This window comes from Lepisosteus platostomus, chromosome 10, assembly GCF_059453375.1.
Source record: "Lepisosteus platostomus isolate fLepPlt1 chromosome 10, fLepPlt1.hap1, whole genome shotgun sequence".
NCBI classification, from domain to species: Eukaryota; Metazoa; Chordata; class Actinopteri; order Semionotiformes; family Lepisosteidae; genus Lepisosteus; species Lepisosteus platostomus.
This window is the reverse complement of record NC_142620.1, coordinates 24,447,403-24,467,629: the sequence shown is the minus strand read 5'-3', so window position 1 is coordinate 24,467,629 and position 20,227 is coordinate 24,447,403. Positions and strand designations below refer to the sequence as shown.

At 36.6% G+C, this 20,227-nt stretch overlaps 1 protein-coding gene across 13 annotated transcripts in view; it reads right to left on the bottom strand.

Annotated features, from left to right (window-relative positions):
- LOC148653624 (alpha-(1,6)-fucosyltransferase) overlaps positions 1-20,227 on the bottom strand; it is a 409,984-nt gene that overhangs the window by 84,532 nt on the left and 305,225 nt on the right. For all 13 annotated transcript variants that reach the window (XM_088648865.1, XM_088648870.1, XM_088648868.1 and 10 more), the window contains one exon: positions 15,536-15,650. In XM_088648865.1, coding sequence (XP_088504991.1) covers positions 15,536-15,650 — 115 coding nt within the window. The remainder of the gene's footprint in view (positions 1-15,535; positions 15,651-20,227) is intronic.

Genomic DNA, 20,227 nt, shown 5'->3' with positions numbered 1-20,227 from the left:
CAAATCAATGCCTCAACATGGAGACCTGGAACACCATGCTGCATGTTCTGTCCTTCAGATGAGAAATTAATCCAAGATCCTGATTACATGGTCAGTAAAGTTTCCATGGTACTGTAAAAGTAACTAGGTGTGAAAGTAGGGGTGTGAATCCACCTGTCCTGGTTTGAATGCTGTGCTTGTACTATTTGGTCTTCTTAAATTTTTTATAGCATATAGAGAGAATGTAGTTCCATATCTCCCAGATGCATGTCAGCAGGAAGGTTTCTTTTAACTTTTTTTATAAAGACATCAAATGCTATGTAGGCACATGCTGCAGCGGGCAAATATGGCATGAAAAAATAAAAACCAACATTTCAATGGTCTTGTCTTGTCAAGAAGACTATGAGAACGCTGAGAGACCACAAAAGAAAATAAATAGGGCATAAATAAATGGTAAAAAAAAATGAATCTGATGAAAGTCAGATCAAGCATTCAGAAAAGGACTAAGAGTTTGATCTTTGTTTAGCAAGTTATTTAATGCTTAGCCATATGAGATCAATTGAAAAAAGAGATTTTCATAGGCAAACTTTAGAACTTTGACCATAGGCCAAACTACACAGAAATTCCTTGATTGCACAAAAGCAAAGGCAAAGTTATTAAACACAGCCTGAAGACAAAGAATAATGAGCTACTTAGCTGATAAATGCCTTTAAAAGCTCTTGAATCACAAAATGTTAATGCTGGCTGTTTTTGGTAGAATGTGTTTCGAACCACATGGCTACACTGAGCAAGGGTAAGGACTCTGAATTCATTACCATGTAATCAAGATAACAAGTCTCTGAGAGAGAAAGAGAGAATCTTTATTATCCCCGAGGGGGCAATTTGTTTTAGAGCAGTAGTGTACAGATGGGCTGAAAAGAAAAAAAAACATGACAACAACAAAAATCTGCAGACATATTTGAGTAGAAAATCAAGCATTGAGAAAGGGTATGGCTACAGGTATTATTGAGAACTTAAATATATTGGTTTTGAAATTGGGGAGTCGGTTTCTGCATTCTGATGGGGGTAATTTGAATTCATTAAACAAGGGGTTTGAAGGATCATCACAGATGGATTTTGCTTTACGTAAAACATGAGAATGATAGATGGTGGAGACTGCTGGAAGATTAGTACTGATGACCTTCTGACATATATTTGTAAGGAATCCAAGTGAATAAGTAGGAGGATCCTATGCAGACGAGAGAGAGAGAGAGAGAGAGAGAGAGAGAGAGAGAGAGAGAGAGAGAGAGTAGAGGCAGAAACAACACAGGTGTCCAATCCAAATTGACAGGTGAATTCGTGGTCAAGAGCAAAGGTAAGCCCAAAAAGCCAAATGTGGTCGTGCAAAAGAGGTTTTCAAAAGGGGCGAGGTAGGAGGTCTCTATGAGAGAAATCAATACCGAGTAGCGAGTTCTGAGAGTTTAAATAGAGCTGAGTGCAGAACGGTACAGCGGGTGGTGGTTTAACACGTGCGGCGGCGCTTGTTGTGATTAGTCCGCTGCTGGAACTGGTAAGCTCTTTTGTGGGTCGATCTCTGATGACTGGCGGTCGTTACAATATTCACAAGACTGCCCAGTTAGTTCTTGCCTCTTATCTAGCAGATCGAGGTAAAAGTTAAAACAGATTCAAGGAAGGGCCGATAGAATAAGATCAGCAACAAATCATCAACCTTAAAATTCTTAAGCTTTCTTATTAGGATAGGATGATGTTGTTAGGATATATTGATTTCCGTCCTTCGGATGAGACGTAAAACCGAGGTCCTGACTCTCTGTGGTCATTAAAAATCCCAGGGCGTTTCTCGAAAAGAGTAGGGGTGTAACCCCGGCATCCTGGCCAAATTTCCCATTGGCCTTAACCAATCATGGCCTCCTAATAATCCCCATCTATGAATTGGCTTCATTACTCTCTGCTCTCCTCCCCACTAATAGCTGATGTGTGGTGAGCGTTCTGGCGCACTATGGCTGCCGTCGCATCATCCAGGTGGATGCTGCACATTGGTGGTGGTGGAGGGGAGACCCCATTACCTGTAAAGCGCTTTGAGTGGAGTGTCCAGAAAAGCGCTATATAAGTGTAAGCAATTATTATTAATTATTATGAAAAAAAAATATGCTGTTGTCTTTTTATGAGGATCAAGTTAACATTGGCTTCGAAATTTAAGTAGGAGTCTGGAACAGTCCCCAAGTACTTGTATTGTTATACTAGCTCTGCTGAATCTCCCCCGATGTAGGTTAGGATGGTGGTATAGGGGTTTTTCCTGAAGTCAATTATCATGTCTTTGGTCTTGGACACATTTAGTTTGAGGAAGGTTTGTTCACACCAAGGGGCAAACTCATCAACGATGGGTCCATGGCTCCACTCATTTTCTTGCAGTAGGCTAACAATGACAGAGTCGACTGCAAATGTACTGTAATTATGCGTCTTGAGTGGTGATAGCTCTTGCAGTGGTTTGTACATAGAACAAAGAGTAAGGGAGACAATACGCATCTATGGGGGGACCCAGTAGATAAATGCTACTTGTTAGGTAAAATATTGTTGACTCTTACCGTCCGAATTCTGTCTGTAGGAAATCGGTAACCCATCTGAGTAGATTGAGATCAAGAGCAAAGTTTGGCAATAACTTAGTTGCCAGCAGGCAACTAAAAAGGTGAGGTTGAAAACAATTGACTGTAGAGGAGAAATCCACAAATAGCAGTCTAGCATGGGTCTTGTTACCCTCAAGGTGTTGGAGGACAAGATTGAGAATACATGCTGTCGCACCTTTCACTCACCAACCTGGCCTGTAGGCAAACTGGAATTGATCTAGCTGATCCTGTACTTTAGCCACAATCTCATTTTTTACAATCTGTTCAAAACTTTTCATAACCAGAAAGATTACAGGCTATTGGTCTGTAATCATTAAGTTAACTGAGCAAATTGACTTTTGCCACTGGGATGACAACTGATTCTTTCCATACCTTAGGAACCATTTGTTGGGTTAATGATAGTTGAAAAATAAAGAAAAGATGTCACATGGCTGTCTAGCACACCTTTTTAATAATCTGCATCCAGTAAAATCAAGACCCGGACACTTTCTCTCCTTAACCTGACTGAACTATTAACAAACCTTAGACAATTCTAATTGCACAATCAGAGATCCTGTAAAACTGATTCCGATCATCAGCAAATTCAGCGTCTGATTTACTACCTGGATTAATACTATTGCCTCTATTCTTGTGCATTCCCATCTATAGACCTAATACCCTCTCCTGCAGAGTGAGAGTGACATTTACACATTGCATCCTCCACTTTATCCTTATGCCTAAGTTTAGCCTTAAAATATTCTTTGACATTCTTTTGAGCCTCCTTAAACAGAACAGCATCACCTTGATGGAAAGTGATTTTTTTCTATTTCAAAGCTGACTTGAGAGACTTGGTCACCAGGGCTTGTTGTTAGGATACACATTTCAGAGGAATAACAGTATTTTCACAAAAAGTAACATAACTGGAGACTGTATCTGTCAGCTCATCGATATCAGAGCATGAGTTCTTAAACCAATGCAAAACCAATTCAATGCAAAGTAGATTGTATATATTTTAGTCAGATAGGGTATATCAACAAATTCCTGCAGCATTAGAAGGTCAATGAATGTACTATCCAGGGGCAGTCTTGTACTCTCTTTCCTTATAATCCTACAGAAACTAGAAAGAACTATGCTGGCCCACTTCAGTTTCTGAAGGATTTAAACTAATTGCAATGTTGTTTTTAAGTAGCATTTTCAAACCACTCCCCCTCACACAAGTAATGAGAAATGAGAACTATGCTGCAAAAAGGGATAAACTGTTGCTGAACCAGACCTGATACATGTACCTTCTTTCCCTTTCATCTTCAGTTCTGGGTGCCAGAAGTGTAAAAACAGATTTATAAATGGTTGAAGGGCAGTATTTAACGATAATATTTATGTCAAAGGTATATATAACTTTCTTATTATGTATCTTTAAAACAAGGTTTGAGAATATACAGAATATTCTATATCTTATTTGGATAAGAAGAAAATTTTTAATTCTCATTTTATTCCCTGATTATGCAATCAGTGGACTTGTAAAGGGATTATTTAAATGGTGGTGGAGAAATGTTCGAGTGCTAACATAGTTACTGACCCTTATGACCACCTTTAAGTTAGTGCTAGAACCACTAGTTTGTAATGCAGTTTTTAAAATGTGTCAAAGGCAAATAGCTCATACAACTCTGAAGCTGTGGAAAAGCATAAACTGTCTTTCTGCCTTGCTGGTGGCCTTAGTGTGCATTACCAATTGTCAATTCACTACAAAGAAACCTCTTGTGGCATTTGTGTGCCTGGTAAAATTCATTACTTTTTTAGTTTAATGCCAGATAAGCAATGTCCTGAAAAGTAATTTTTTACATAAAACCATTACTTATAATGCTGGTAGATTGCGTTCCCTTTTTACAAGTTGTAATTTATGTGTTTTTCCATCATGTCAGCTGAAATTCCAGCAATTAAAAAAAACTCTGTTTTCTATTATTACATACAGATGAAGACATTCAGATTGTGCATCGAAACTCATTGGTGTGGGAAGGGGACTGTGCTGTACCACGGTGTAATTCATCACACTAAATCAACTTTCTCAAAGAATCTAAAGATCTAAAGATCAATAGGTGACACCTATGGTGTGTTAGATGTTAGTGAAACATTATCTTCATTTAATCTGTTGTCTTTCTTTTTTAATTCCACTTAATATGGAACATTTATATGGAATTATGTAACTAAAGGAAGATTTTTGTAGCTGAACATAACAATAAGCTTGTAAACATCATTAATGATATACATGTATGAATATAAATATATTTATATAGCTGGTAGTGATAACTGAAAATAAAAAAAAATAAGATACACAAAAGTATTCCACTTTCTTTATAAACCTCTGCAACAAATTGGTCACAGTTTGTGGTTATCTTGAAAAAGTATGGAAGTGCTGTCAATACTGTTGTAATAGAAAAAGAAACACTTATAGTTTAATTGAAAAAATGGGAAAAGTAACCCTTTTATTTCTAATTTTTTCTCATCCAAACAGAGTGATGCTTTCCTTCAGTGGTAGAATTCTAGACTGCCACCTAGAAGGTGTGGGTTTTATTCCTGGACAATTCACAACTTGTATTTCTAACAAATACTCTTTCTGTAATAATAAAATCTAATAAATAATATGTTTTCTATATTGGACAATAAAAAAATAAATAAAACCCATACGTTATCTCCTAATTAGGACTTCATAAACTCTTATGCAAGACTTTCTCCCCTACACAGAACTTTTAATATTTCACATACTACATACTTACTATATAATACACTAAATATAACATCCTCTTATATGCGATAAGATTCATCAAGGATATATATGTACAGAAGGAATTCACATGGGACCCATTTTTTAAAACTTTTAAAAAAAAAAACATGAGGGTTTGCAGAGGCATTCACAGGTTAGGAGTACTGCAAGCTTGTAGTGGGAATCTAACTACAGTACCAACTTAAGGTATTCCAGACTCACCACCTCATCATCTGGTTACAAATGCACGTTTCAGTACCGGACAAATATTACTACATATTTGTTTCATCTGGCCTCTTTTTTTACACTACATGTCACTAATAAAAAGGAAAAAAAGGGAACTACAGAAAATGTATAAACATATTTTAGATTATAATTATAAAACTATTTTATATATAGTGGCTTTAATATTTAGAATGTTTAGTTTTCTTAATCCCCAATGGCAATATTCACAAGTTTGCTACACTCTTAGAAGAAGTTGAACCTGAAAGATTTATCACTCTCTGTTCTGAGTGCAATATAAATGAAAGTGAATAAAATTGCTATTGACCTACCCATGACCCAATCCCCTTCTTAGATACTCTTGCTAACTATAGATCGCAATGGAAAAAGTGAACGAAGCATTAAACTCTAACTTTTTCAGTAATCTGTAATAAATCCATGTGTGGATTAGGTTTGTCATTATTTCTAGATCAATAGTTAATTGCCCACATTTATTATGCTGAACACTGGTTCTGGGAAACCCTTACAAAAATTATTTATCAGAAATGAGGCAGCAGGCATTCACAGGAGTGGGAACAGTACAGTGCAGGACCCTGACTCACAGTCCTTAAATGTCAGTGAGTTAAATCCATAATGTACAGAATGGTATAAAATTACTTATAAGTATTATTTTTAATTTAGTGTTATCAATGTTCTACGTTTGTGCTGTAGAAAGTAACGTTTCTGCTTCTTTCGTTCCTGAAATAAAGCACATTTTATTGTGGGGGGGGGGGGGGGGGGGGATAATGACCTCACTCAGCTTCATTACAGTGGTGCAGGAGAAAAGAACTCTGTTTTGCTTTTAACTATACATGTTTATTTGTTTTTAAATACAGTATACTGTAAAGTTTTAAAGCCACTATGGTATGTTCATAATACATTTTCATAATTATAAACTTGAACAACATTATCTGTTTCCTAATTACTTGTTACTTAAATTAGCATTAAGATAAAATATGGATATTTGAATGCATATTTAAACCTGAAAAAACACATTGTGTCCACAATAAACTATTTTTTCATATATTCCGCTAACTAATCTAGCTTTGTGAAAAAGCTATAAAATAAATTAAAAATGTCAACATAGTATATAACTACATTTTATAATTGGAAATAGATTATTCCCAAATAGGCTGGACTTGAGGAATTGAACCCAGGCATTTCATATGGCAGGCAAGAAGTCTTCCACTGAACCACACTGAAGTGGTTACAGTATACAACCATAAGTTAGTCTTTGAATTATTCAAAACTACTAACCTCTTTTTAATGTACTTATTTGTTTTTAAATATGATATGTTTCCTAAAGTCATTATGTATAATACATTTTATGTGTTTATGTGTTTTTTATACACAATTGCTAATAATTCTGGGTTAATTAAAAATAACTAAATATTCTGTTAGTGTGACTGTGCAGTTTGATTAGCAGAGGAAAGCATTAATGGGTTAATACACATTTAATTTTCAATATTAAAATAAGATTTACTGTATGTGACAGACTCACAGTACATTCACTGCTCCACCAAGCAAGTTAACCTGGTAGTGCAGTTCTGAGTGGCTGCATCTATATCATCTGTAAACAGCAGGCAACAGAGTATTCCAGCCTTCACATGGGAAAACCATGCGGCCTCCAGACGGGTGACAGGTTTAGCCTATCCAGGTAGAAGCTGGAGTGATCAAAAAGATTTTATCCTTAACCTCCATTCCTGCTCATCACCATCTTACTGTTTACTAGGCATTTTATAGATCTGGTCTGGAGCAGGACACACAGCTGATCCTGCTCCAATGATTGTTGGGCCTGTCAAATCCCCTGTGATTTGTGTGCCACCATCTTGGGTAGGGGAAAGCTTTGAGAAAGTCAAAACACAAACCCAGGGGAAAGCCGCTCCTCGTGAGGCACATCACTATCTGGCATCACAAGATCTAGAACATAATTCCTGGTTACAATCTAACTCAGCTTTAAAACAAATTTACTACTTACTTCAATTTGTCCTTACTACATAGAGTGCCTACAGAACAGTGGTTCTCAAACTTTTTGGACCAAGTACCACCCCTGATCAAACCAAAGCATCCAAGTACCACCTACAAGTCATCTTCTCATAGGAACCACAGAAAATCTCAATGACCAACATGAGCATGCACACACACACACTCACACACACATAAAATAACGATAGCACTGAGCATTTGGATGATACTGCCTTGTAGCCATTTTGTGACACTTGCTAACACTTGCAGAGCTTTCCGTGTCAGGTTCAGCAGCAGACCTAGTATCGGTGGTTGATGTATAATCCTCCTCATTCTCAACAGGTGTGTGCATGATCTAGCAGAGCTGGCATCACTACTCTTTGCGTCTATTCCTTTCAGCCATGACAAAGTAATAGTTGATTTTTGTGAGGTATTCATTTTCGACCATTTGTTCTTTTGCCAAATGTGGCACTAAACTGTGTCTCTGAAAGCTCGAGAGGAGTATGAACACTAAAGTATTAGCACGCTGTAACGACATAGCTAAGTATGTAGGCTGCGTACTGGACACATAAACTAATTTTATTAAAACAGAAAATATGAAAACCTGTCTCAAGCTTTCTGAAACCAATTCAGTAAATTACAGTTGAAAAATTAACAACAATTTTAATTATTCAATTTTTCAATTCCGAACACAAAACAAATTTCCAGGATCATCTGGCATACCACCTGGGCGCACACCGCCTACCACAGTTTGAGAACCACTGCTATAGAAAGTCTACACACCCTTTCCAAAGTAACACAACTTTAAATCGAGACAAATAAAAGTACATTAAATACATTTTATCTTTATTTACACTTTGTAACACACAATCCCCAAGTGAAAAGCAAATGCTCAAACATTTTAAATTAGTAATTACAAATAAAAAACCTAGAAAAATGCGTTGGATAAGTGTAAACACCCCTTAGTAATAGTAATCATAAATTAGCTCTAATGTAACCAATTGCCTCCCAAAGCACACAACAAGCTAATTAGTCCCTACCTGTGTTAGAATTGCAGTGATTCTGATTATTTCAGAATAAATTCAGCTGTTCCTGTGGGTCCCCTCCACTGGGTAGTACAACTCAAAGAATAAATTATGGACAACAAAGAGCAAAAGAACAAAAAGAAAAAAGACCTCTGGAAAAAGTTGTTGCAAAGGCACAGAGCAGGAGATAGAAATTAAAATATTTCAAAGGTCTTAAGTATCCCTTGGAGCATGGCCAAGACAATTATTAAGTAGTGGAAGGTATATGGCACCACCAACAACTAATCTAAATCTTGACGCGGTGTTACGGTGTTAATACCGTATATTCTCGCATAGTACAGCATGATACCGCATGATACCGCAAGTAAAATAATAGTATCCGGAATTTCCGCAAGGTGGAGCTAATAAAGCTCAACATCTCATGTTTGAGTTGTCGCCATTAAAGTCTTTACCGAAGATATTACTAATAGTATTTATAATGAATGACCTTGGACAAGCTGTAAACTCAAAGTATTGCCCTGGTCCACATTCTTTTTTTCATTGATAGTCTTTGTAAAAGTAACACCACAGCATTTCGTTGATCCAATCACGCATTTGTATCCAATCATGCAAAGTACAGTAATTTTTGAGAATCTCCGATTCACCATGCCTTTCACATACTCATTAAAGATATTAATTTAGGAACATAAACATATTACTGTATAGAAAACTGTACTGTATACAGTATGTATATGTATATTTAATGTCTTTACTGTGCCCATTTAAGTATTGAATATTTATATGGACTTTTACCACTGAAGGGAAATCTTAGTAGCTGAGCATAAGAAGAATAGGAGCATAACACGTGTGAAGACAATAAACGATATTAATTTTGGAACATAAACATACAGTATTACAGTATGTAAACTGTATATGGCTGGTCTCGGTACTTTAAAGAAAAAATACACACCAGAATTTAATTTCTCCCTAAACATTTTAAGCATCGAAGTCTTTAACTAACATGTGAAATAATGTGTATAAAAAGTGGTAGTTTTAAGCTTTTCTGCGAATACGCTCGATACCGGAGTCAACAAGCATACTTTTAGATTTTGATTAATAGGGAATATAATATGGAATTGCGTATCTAAAGAAATTAATAATGCTATAATTATATTCATGTACTACAACAAAATAGTACATGCTGTACAATGTCTGTTGATACTGTTTGTGTAGGGCTGTTTCACCACTCTACATTCGACCTTGTGGGTAGTACTGTAGTCTAGGTGCCCGACTTGTAAACTACAGGTTTGGTGTTCAAATCCAGCTGGCGCCATGACTTTTCTTTTAACAAACATTTCTTTGAAAAAATAGAATAGCAATATTATGGACAATTAATTGACAATAAATATAGAAAAGCACACATTAAAATTGGGAAATTTGGTTTCAAAAGTCCTCATATCAACGATGGCTATACTGTTTTCCTCTACAGTATGCTAATCTATTGTAGTGCATTCGCCCCCCTCTTAGGCTGCGCAAACGATCTTTTAGATTTGTATAGAGAAATGGAGGCTGTACAGTATGCGTTACAATATAAACATTTACTGTCAAATTTTAAATCAACAATTTATTTAAAGACAATCTGTCAAAGCGCAATGAAACCTATTACTTGATTCTTATGGACGCCCGGTCCTGCCAGGGATTAAAAAAAAAACATGGAATCGCGTATCTAAAGAAATAAGAGTATAACTATGTTCATGCACAAACGGTAGCATGTTACATTATTAATTTTTGTGTCTCCTCTTGCCAGAAAGCGCTAAATTGCATTTTGAGTGCGGTTTTAGAGTGCAAGTTCATTCCAGCTACAATACATATATATTTTTGTGGTAAGAGGGAGCAAAACATCAGTATTTACTGCTAGTAATTAGTGTACGATTTATAGTTGAAATCCTGAGCCTAAATATAAAGTTAAAATTTCGACAAACGAAGCAATGTAGGAAACGCGCACACAGAAATACACCCAGAAAAAAATCCGTTCTGACATCTCAAATCAGTTTCGATCAAGGTCTCCAAAACGAACAAGAAAAAGAGCATTTTCAGAGAGCAATCACGCTGTGTTTATGTAGAATAAGTGATTAGATTTATGAGCAATCTAATTTCTTATTTGTTTAAAACAGTGAAACAGCTGCAAAAGATCACCTGTTTTTCGTGCATAAAAAGTAGTTTTAGATGTTATTAACTCTCGAAATCTGTTTTTATAGGTTTTAAAGTCGTGCAACGTCTTAGCCGGAATACATTATTATATCTCATTTTTTATTTCTTTTTAAAAAAATCGTTTGCCCAACAGTATTGTTGTTATTGTTTTTATTCTGTAAAGCGCTTTGAGAAGCCACCTTTAAAGGCGCTATATACAATAAAGTTCATTATTATTACTATTGTTAATTTGCTGGACAGAGAGGTGAAGATTATTACGCAGAAGACAAAGGTAGCGATTTACGTTGCATTGTGCATTGTGCTGCTGTAATACAGTTTTAAATAATTAAAAATCTAAACAGTATCAGCTTTATTTATGGGTTGTAATTTAAAAAAAGTCAAAAACTTTCTGGCAAGAGGAGACACCCAAACTAATAATGTAACATGCTACTGTTTGTGCATGAACATAGTTATACTGTTATTTCTTTAGATACGCGATTGGATGTTTTTTTTAATCCCTGCCGGAACCGGGCATCCATAAGAATCAATAAATAGGTTTCATTGGGCTTTGACAGATCGCTTTGACAGAAACCAAATTTCCCAATTTTAATATGTGCTTTTCTATATTTATTGTCAATTAATTGTCCATAATATTGCTATTCTATTTTTTCAAAGAAATGTTTGTTAAAAGAAAAGTCATGGCACCGGCTGGATTTGAACACCAAACCTGTAGTTTACAAGTTGGGCACCTAGACCACAGTACTACCCACAAGGTCACATGAAGAGTGGTGAAACAGCCCTACACAAACAGTATTAACAGACATTGTACAGCGTATACTATTCTTGTGTTGCAGTACATGAATATAATTATATCGTTATTAATTTCTTTAGATACGCGATTCCATATTATATTCCCTATTAATCAAATTCTATTTTTATACACATTATTTCACATGTTAGTTAAAGACTTCGATGCTTAAAATGTTTAGGGAGAAATGGAATACTGGTGTGTATTTTTTTTAAAGTACCGAGACCAGCCATATACTGTAATACTGTATGTTTATGTTCCAAAATTAATATCGTTTATGGCCTTCACACGCGTTATGGGCCTATTCTTTTTCTGGTCAGCTACTAAAGTTTCCCTTCAGTGGTAAAATTCCATATAAATACTCAATACAAAAACGGGCACAGTAAATACATTTAAATCTTTCTTCTTTCTATAATCTTTCTATTATATTTGGTGAAAATTAAACACAGTACATAACCCAAAGAAGCCCTTCCCTACTGTGAAGAATGGTATTAGAAACATTATGTTACCAGTGAGGACTGGGGCACTTGCCACAATAGAAGGGAAAATGAAGGGAGCCACGTACAGAAAAGTAATTGGGGAAACCCTGATGCCTTCTGCAAGAAAGTTGAAAGTGGGACAGACGTTCACCTTCAGTCTTGTCACAACCCAAAGCACAAAGCCAGAAACAACAGTGGAACTGTTAAAGAACAAAATGGGAAACATCCTTGAATGGCCCAGACCTAAGTCCAACTGAAAATCTTTGGAATCACTTAAAGTTGCAGGACATCAACAGACCTCTTGCAATTTGACTGAACATGAACAGTTTGGAAAGAAGGAATGGGAAAACATTTTCAAATCTTGACTGGTGGGCTACATTTGTACAGACTTATTCAAACCGAATTTATTCAAACTAAAGGTGCTTATCCAACCCGTTTTTCTAGGTTTTCACTTGTAACTGCTTAATTACTGTAATAAAGCTAAAATCATTTGTGATTTAATGTGTCTTGATTTCAAGCTGGATATAAAATGTGATACTTAAACACTTCTCCACTTTTCTTCCTTTCCTACACTTTTTAAAGATCATTGTTCACTGCATAGAATTTAGCGTATACTGTATATGAGGCTGAGCAACTAAAACTTACTCTTTACACGTGTGTATAATTTTAACACTGAAATACATTTTTCAAGTGTTTGAATTAAATTATAATTATTCTCCTTCATTCTCTATTAAACCGTGCAAGGAATATGCTGCTGAGTTTTATGTACTATTCACAACACTCAGCTCCAGGCCTCAGTGGGATTGTTTTTTGATGGAGAAACACAAAAATAGATTTTTTTTAATATCTCAGTTCCACTGAGATATAACTGAGGCCTGACAGCACAAGTCATTGGCTTAGATAAAAGGCAGGATGGAGTCCCAAGCTGGGGAGTAGCAGAGCCAAGGAGGGAAGTCTGGTGTATGAGAAGATTAACAGTGGTGCCAGAGATCGAAGAATAAAAACGTTAATCAGGTTGGAATAGGGAGATCTTTCCCCAGGGTGTCTGTGCATTTTATCCAGAGAAAAGAGGTGCCTTTATTTTTATTAAAGCTTTATATCAGACAAAGATTCCAGGTGGAAGACACCTACCAAGGCAGTAAATGACTGTAGAAACTGGGAGGAACATTTATATATTAAAGAAATTGAGAAAGTCAATTGCTGACTCTCTGTCTAAAAGCACCTGCTGACAGACCTTCAAGAATCACCTGCTGACAGACTTTCTAGAGTCAAATTCTGACTGTCTGCTAGAGTAACAGTCATATGCTGCTTGGATGTAGTTCTAAATAATTGCACTAGTTTAGAGTCACTCACTTATTGGCTGTCTAGAGTCATCTATTGACTGGCTAACTGTCTATAGTCAACTGATGATTGAATGTCTAGAATTACCCATGGACTGGTTATCCAGAGTCAATTATTGGCCACAATTCTTTCTAGCAATGTCAGCTGAAATGAAGTAGAATAGAATAGATGAAAGCTGAAAACTGACTAAAGAAAGTGTGTAATACACAAAAGTTGGTGTGACTCGCCTAATCTTTTTTTCATGAGTTTGAACTAAAGACAGGTTGTGTGATTAATAGCCTTAAATCCATTACAATGAAATTTAAAAACCTACTTGATTAATCGGTTAAATAATAATACTAATCTTCATTTTACACACCACCTTTCATGATACTTTATGACAGCTTAGAAAACAAAAATGGACAAGCATATACAAATACATTAAGTATTACATAAAGACACTAAATTAAATGGAAATAAAAGTGACCGTTAAAAGGTCTAATATAAAAATAAATAAAAAGAAGGTACAAAAAAACTCTGTCCCTTAATCTCCTTTTTCGCGTGACATCACAATTATACTTCAGATTTTATTAATTTAAGTTTGAAATTTTCAAACAATTAATTGCATTGGGCTATTGACGCTGTGGAGTGGAGTTACAGTATTTCTGGCATCTAGAACTTCAGTTCTGTGATGTCCTAATTCTGTATAAACCACAAATTACATTTCTTTTATCAATCACATTATTAATCAATGCAATCCTTTAAAAAGGATCGAAGTATTATGACTAGTAATATTGCTGAAATGAAGTTACTTGTAATATGTGTAAATTCATCTACTGTAGTTTACCTAGCAGAAGAATGTCAGGACATTTAAATTGCCATAAAGAACAATAATAGCACTTTGTCCTCAAGTATATGCAATACCCTGTGTACCACAGCAATTAAGTGTGCTCTATAATGAAACCACGCTCCTTGTAAAACACTTGTGTGCAATTTTATTCTATAAAGGTTAAACTGGATTTGTTCAGTATTACAAAGCCAAGTCACTTTTCTCAAGACAGTGGAGTCTTATGAGTCTTATTAAAGCTTATGGCCTGTGTAAAGTGTACAAGAAGAAAGACTGGGTTTGATGGAAGTTTCAATGAGTCGCACTTTCACAGGGTAATATATAGTAATTGAAGAGTTGCTTAAGGAAAATACAGAGTGCATAATCATTTTATTTGTCAGATTCCATCCAGGAATAAAAGTGAGTGAAGTAAAGTGCCTGGTGCAGCACTAATGAATGTTTGCACTGACACTTTAATGTACCTGAACACTTCAAGTACAAATAAAAGTGATGCACTTTGGTGCAAATTACAATACTAAGAATAAATTAATGGTTATACAATTGTCTAAAGCTTTATGAAAACATTTCATTGAGTATGGGTGATGAATTAAAACACAGCTAGAACTACAATGCTCATAAATTATCTTAATTCAGGCTAGTAGCTCCTCATCTTTGTGTCAACGTTCACCAGCTACATCATTCCTAAATTTTAGGTGCAGACCATGAGAGTACCCTCCTATACAGTATATATGTTTAGTAATTCTCACATCCTTCTTACTTTGTATACAAAATAACAACATTTAAACTTAGGAACCAGGTCATCTTTCACTTACTGGTAACAGAATTGTGCAAACTTGCAAATCCCTGCGCTATTAAAATAAGCAAACCCAAACTGCAGAATTGTCTTGTTTTCATGCCTGATATGAGCTGTCTGTATGAGAGTCTCAGTATTATGTCCACATCAACGTTACTCTTTTTTACTATGTTTATACAATGTATTATCCTTCCTTCATAATAATCTTTGGTTTACATCATGTTTTACCATAATTTGCAGTGATTTATCATGCTAAGATCATGCTTCACTGTTCGTCTACAGCATGGTATGCCAAAACTTTTATATTGAATTTGGAAACTGTCTGACAAACACTGTGGAATCTTACTGTGATTTATTAGTATAAGAAACCACAATTTTGAAAGATACTTACATCTATGTAAAGGCACCAAGAAATCCTTTTTAACATATAAAATTATACCCATATGCCACTTGTTATAAAAAAGAGTAAAGTATAACTCGTATAGGTCTATTAGCAAACAAAACTACTGTAAATCTCAACTATTGACTAACCTGAAGGTACGATATTCTGTTCTGCACCAGGTCCGACAGGTCCTTAGCTTCCTTCTCCCTCCACTCACCAGCTCCATCAGATTGACTGAGGTAGTACAGATCCGTCATGATGGACCTGCATGTGAGGAAAACAGGGGAAATGTTCACACCCATGTCATCTTATGGAACTGCAGATGCATACACTCTATTAGGTATCTGTACAAGGTAACAGTTCTCTGGTCAAGAGGGGAACAGCCGCATTGAAGGGCTCTAACACATTACTTATATCCATTTATTTTTTGCAGATGTAAATATCCACATTTATTTGGCCAATTTTAAAAGCCAGACACTTATCTCTTGACAATTTAAAACCAGGGTGGCTACTGACAGTTTTTACAAGTAAGAAACTGTAGCAATTACCTAAAAAAGAAGCCCTTAAGAAATACTTTTTGAAAAATATGAATAAACATTTATAGTGAAAATTCTAAGTCCAATAACCTAAGGACCGGTTTATAATGTTGCGGTAATATACTTTGAGAAACCCACATGAATAAACTGAAAATCTACCTAGAGATAATATTTTCTGTGGAGAAGGTTTTTGAGTTTTACCATGATGGTAATGTGGTATTTTTCCAACTTATAGAAAGGGTTTATTGCCAAGACCATGATGTAAGGCCATACTGTCAAAATGCCTTTTCTACACTGAAAGTGATTCATTAAACAAATAATGATGGTATGTAGCTTTTACTGGCAAGGGACATGCCTCATAATCAGCTGTAGTTAATATCAGTATATGCTTGCCAGTTGGAAATGTGTTTTGTTTTTTTGTTTGTTTATCAATTTAGCATACACACGTACTGCTGTATCAGGGAACAATAGTAGCAAAATTAGAGAACAATTTTTAATTCTGAAAATAAAAGTATAAATCAACATGACTAAGACAGCCTGCTATCAGATGATTGATCAAAAGTTGATTTTGTCAGCTTGTACCTTTAAACTACAGAATTATTATTTATTTCTGTTTCTCATGACACAAAAAAAATCTTTAAGAGAAACTGTACAGAGAAAAGCAATACCTTGTAAAATTGTACAGCTCCTGTGCTTGAAAAATTACTTAATATGCATTTTAGTTAATCATTACAGAAAACTATGATTTTACACGCTACAGATGCAGCCATTCAAAGTGCGCGGTACAGACACGTACCGGAGGTAATTGGCTACGGCGTCGCGCATTGTGACGCACGATGACACGCGGTACCGCGGTAGGTGATTGGTTGACCGACAGGGGCACTCATGGTCCGTTGGTCTGTCGTAGAAAGATTTACAGTAAACGTCTTTACTGTGCCCGTTTTAGTATTAAGCCAGCAGCCATATCACCCTGCAACTCACAACTGGCAACCCACTGAAGCTAAGCAGGTGTCAGCCTGGTCAGTACCTGGATGGGAGACCTCCTGGGAAAAACTAAGGTTGCTGCTGGAAGAGGTGTTAGTGGGGCCAGCAGGGGGCGCTCACCCTGCGGTCCATGTGGGTCCTAATGCCCCAGTACTGTGAGGTCCTGACTCTCTGTGGTCATTAAAAATCCCAGGGTGTTTCTCGAAAAGAGTAGGGATGTAACCCCGGCGTCCTGGCCACATTTCCCAATGGCCCTTACCAATCATGGCCTCCTAATAATCCCCATCTATGAATTGGCTTCATTACTCTGCTCTCCTCCCCACTAATAGCTGATGTGTGGTGAGCGTTCTGGCGCACTATGGCTGCCGTCGCATCATCCAGGTGGATGCTGCACATTGGTGGTGGTGGAGGGGAGTTCCCATTACCTGTAAAGTGCTTTGAGTGGAGTGTCCAGAAAAGCGCTATATAAGTGTAAGCAATTATTATTATTGAATATTTATATGGAATTTTACCACTGAAGGGAAATCTTAGTAGCTGAGGCCATAAACGATATTAATTTTGGAACATAAACATACAGTATATGGCTGGTCTTGGTACTTTAAAGAAAAAATACACACCAGTATTCCATTTCTCCCTAAACATTTTAAGCATCGAAGTCTTTAACTAACGATATACCGGAGTCAACAAGCATACTTTTAGAATTTGATTTAAAGGGAATATAATATGGAATCGCGTATCTAAAGAAATTAATAACGATATAATTATATTCATGTACCGCAACACAAGAATAGTACACGCTGTACATTGTCTGTTGATAATGTTTCTGTAGTGCTTTTTCAGCACTCTGCATGTGACCTTGCCGGTGGCGCTGTGGGTTAGGTTCCTGACTCCCACATCACACGGTCTGTGACCGAATCCCACTGGGGCGATGACTTTTTTTTTTAACAAACATTTCTTTGAAAAAATGAAACGTTTCCCTTGGTCAGAGATTAAATAAAACCTCACTCGCACCAAACAAATTTATATTTCTAAATATCACAACATGATCGAATTTAAGTCTTTTTAATAACAATGAATAGTCACCTATGCGTTACAAAATAAACATTTATATTGATTTGAATCGCGTTTTGATTTACTGCGACACTTATCATTCAACCAGAGCTCGAAATATCACAAGGACCCTCAAGAGCACAGCAAAGACTGTATAAAAAGAATCGCGTATCTAAAGAAATTAATAAGATATAATTATATTCGTGTACTGCGACAGGGCTGTGTAGGGCTGTTTCACCTCTCTCTTCATTTGACTCTATTCAAAAGCCATCTAGCAGAGAGGTGATGAGAATGACAAACTAGTATACTTTAGATCTTTTTTTCTGAACCGGGGAAAATCTGATCATGTTTCTCTATAACAACAATAAAAAACATTATTTTACATATCACCTTTAAAAGTGGCATCTCAAAGCAATACAGTAGATGGAAAAACAGTTAAAAGGACCAAAGTAAATACCAGAGAAACGCAATAAAATTTTAATAAAATGCTTTTATTCATTCAGCAGAGAGTGAGAGGGACATCCAGCAGAGAGAGACACACACACCGGTTTTCATTGACAAAAAGTAATTGTTTTTTTACATTCCTCTTGTCTAACAGGAATGTTTTGTTTGTGGACAGACTGTTAGACTAGAGGAAAAGAGCGCCTCCTTCTACGAATTATTCCGTTGATCCGATCACAAATTCTTTTCCAGTCGCACGAAGTAAGGGTTGAGAATCTCCGATTCACCATGCTACTAATGGTTTTCCGGAGATTGCAAGGCAAGGCACTTTTGCCTCTGGACCCATCGAAATTTACAAACGTGGTCCACCCCCAGTAAATTTCAAAAGTCACAAGATTTCGAAACACGAGGGCGGCGTAGCGGTCGGCTCTTGCTTTCCCGTCCAATGAAAGGCAGTTTCCTTTTGCCGAAGTCGGGAGACATCAGAGGCTTGCCACACCCGGACTGTTAAACCAATGCATTAGCACGTCAAAGCCCATTGAGGAGCCGGGCGCAACAATTGTTTTGTCCCTTGATTTACTGATCTGCATTAATTACAGAAATCGAGTTCCTGCTCTTTGCAGATGACCTGGTCCTGCTGTCGCCCACAGAACAGAGGCTGCGGCAGAACCTGGCACTGCTGGAGCAGCACTGTCAGACCTGGGCGCTGACAATCAATCTGGACAAGACCAGAGTTATGGTTTTCCAGAAAAAAAGCCAGACCTCAGGGAAACAGGTACAAATTCACACTTAACAACAACACATTCACACCTAACAATGGGAGTAGGGCCAAATTAGGCCAGTACCCACTATTGTTAAACATACAGAAAATAATATTAAAGTATTGGCTTTAGTATTAGCCATACAGAACATTAAAGTGCCCCTTTCCATTCAGCGGGTGTCTGAGCCGCTGTGTCCTATCTTCTGACAGTCGCTGTTGTGAATGTCTGTAGAGTGTATCTTATTTTTAGTACTATATTTTTATATTATATTCCCTATTAATCAAACTCTAAGAGTATGTATTGGCTTGTCTCCTCCTCCCGCCCCTCTCTGTGTACAGTAGAGCCTCCTGTCCAGCCAGCACATGTCCACAGACATTCACAACAGCGACATATCATAAAACGTTTGCACATATAGTTAAATTATTAGTTGTTTTTCAGGAAGTTAAAAAAAAACACTTGAATTACTTATCCAGTCTCTCGAAATAAAGTTATTTTTCAAGCAATGCAACAAACGTCGGGCAATGTGTTTTTTTTTAATCCAACATTGACAGCCACATCTTAAATCTTGTCAGTCATTTCTTTTTTCTCTATTTGAATTGTGGCTATTCAAACAACCTGGGATAACAAGTGGTCTCAAAGTCACCGAGCTCACAGAGCTTCAACAACAGATGACAATTCCCTTAGTCCTTCCTTAGTCTTCCTGAAATTGTCGGATTATGAGTGAATAAAAGCATCTTATCAAAAACACGTTTGCGTTTGTTTGGGAGCTATATTATGTATTTTTCATATGTAAGATATAATGATGTGTTCCCGCTTACACGTCACACAACTTTAAAAGCTAGAAAAACAGGTTTCGATTCACATTATCTGGTGAGCCTTGTTTTGTCAAAGGACAGCACAAAAAAACAGACAATACACAGGGGGGGGAGGGCAAGCGAGAGAGAGTTTTTTGCCCTCTGTCAAAAAACCCCAAATCACCCGGGGCAGAGACTCTGGGGTGATCATTGTGTGGTACAGAGCGGAGCTCAGTCACTCCAAACAAGTAGTAAAGAGAGAAGAGTCAACAGTT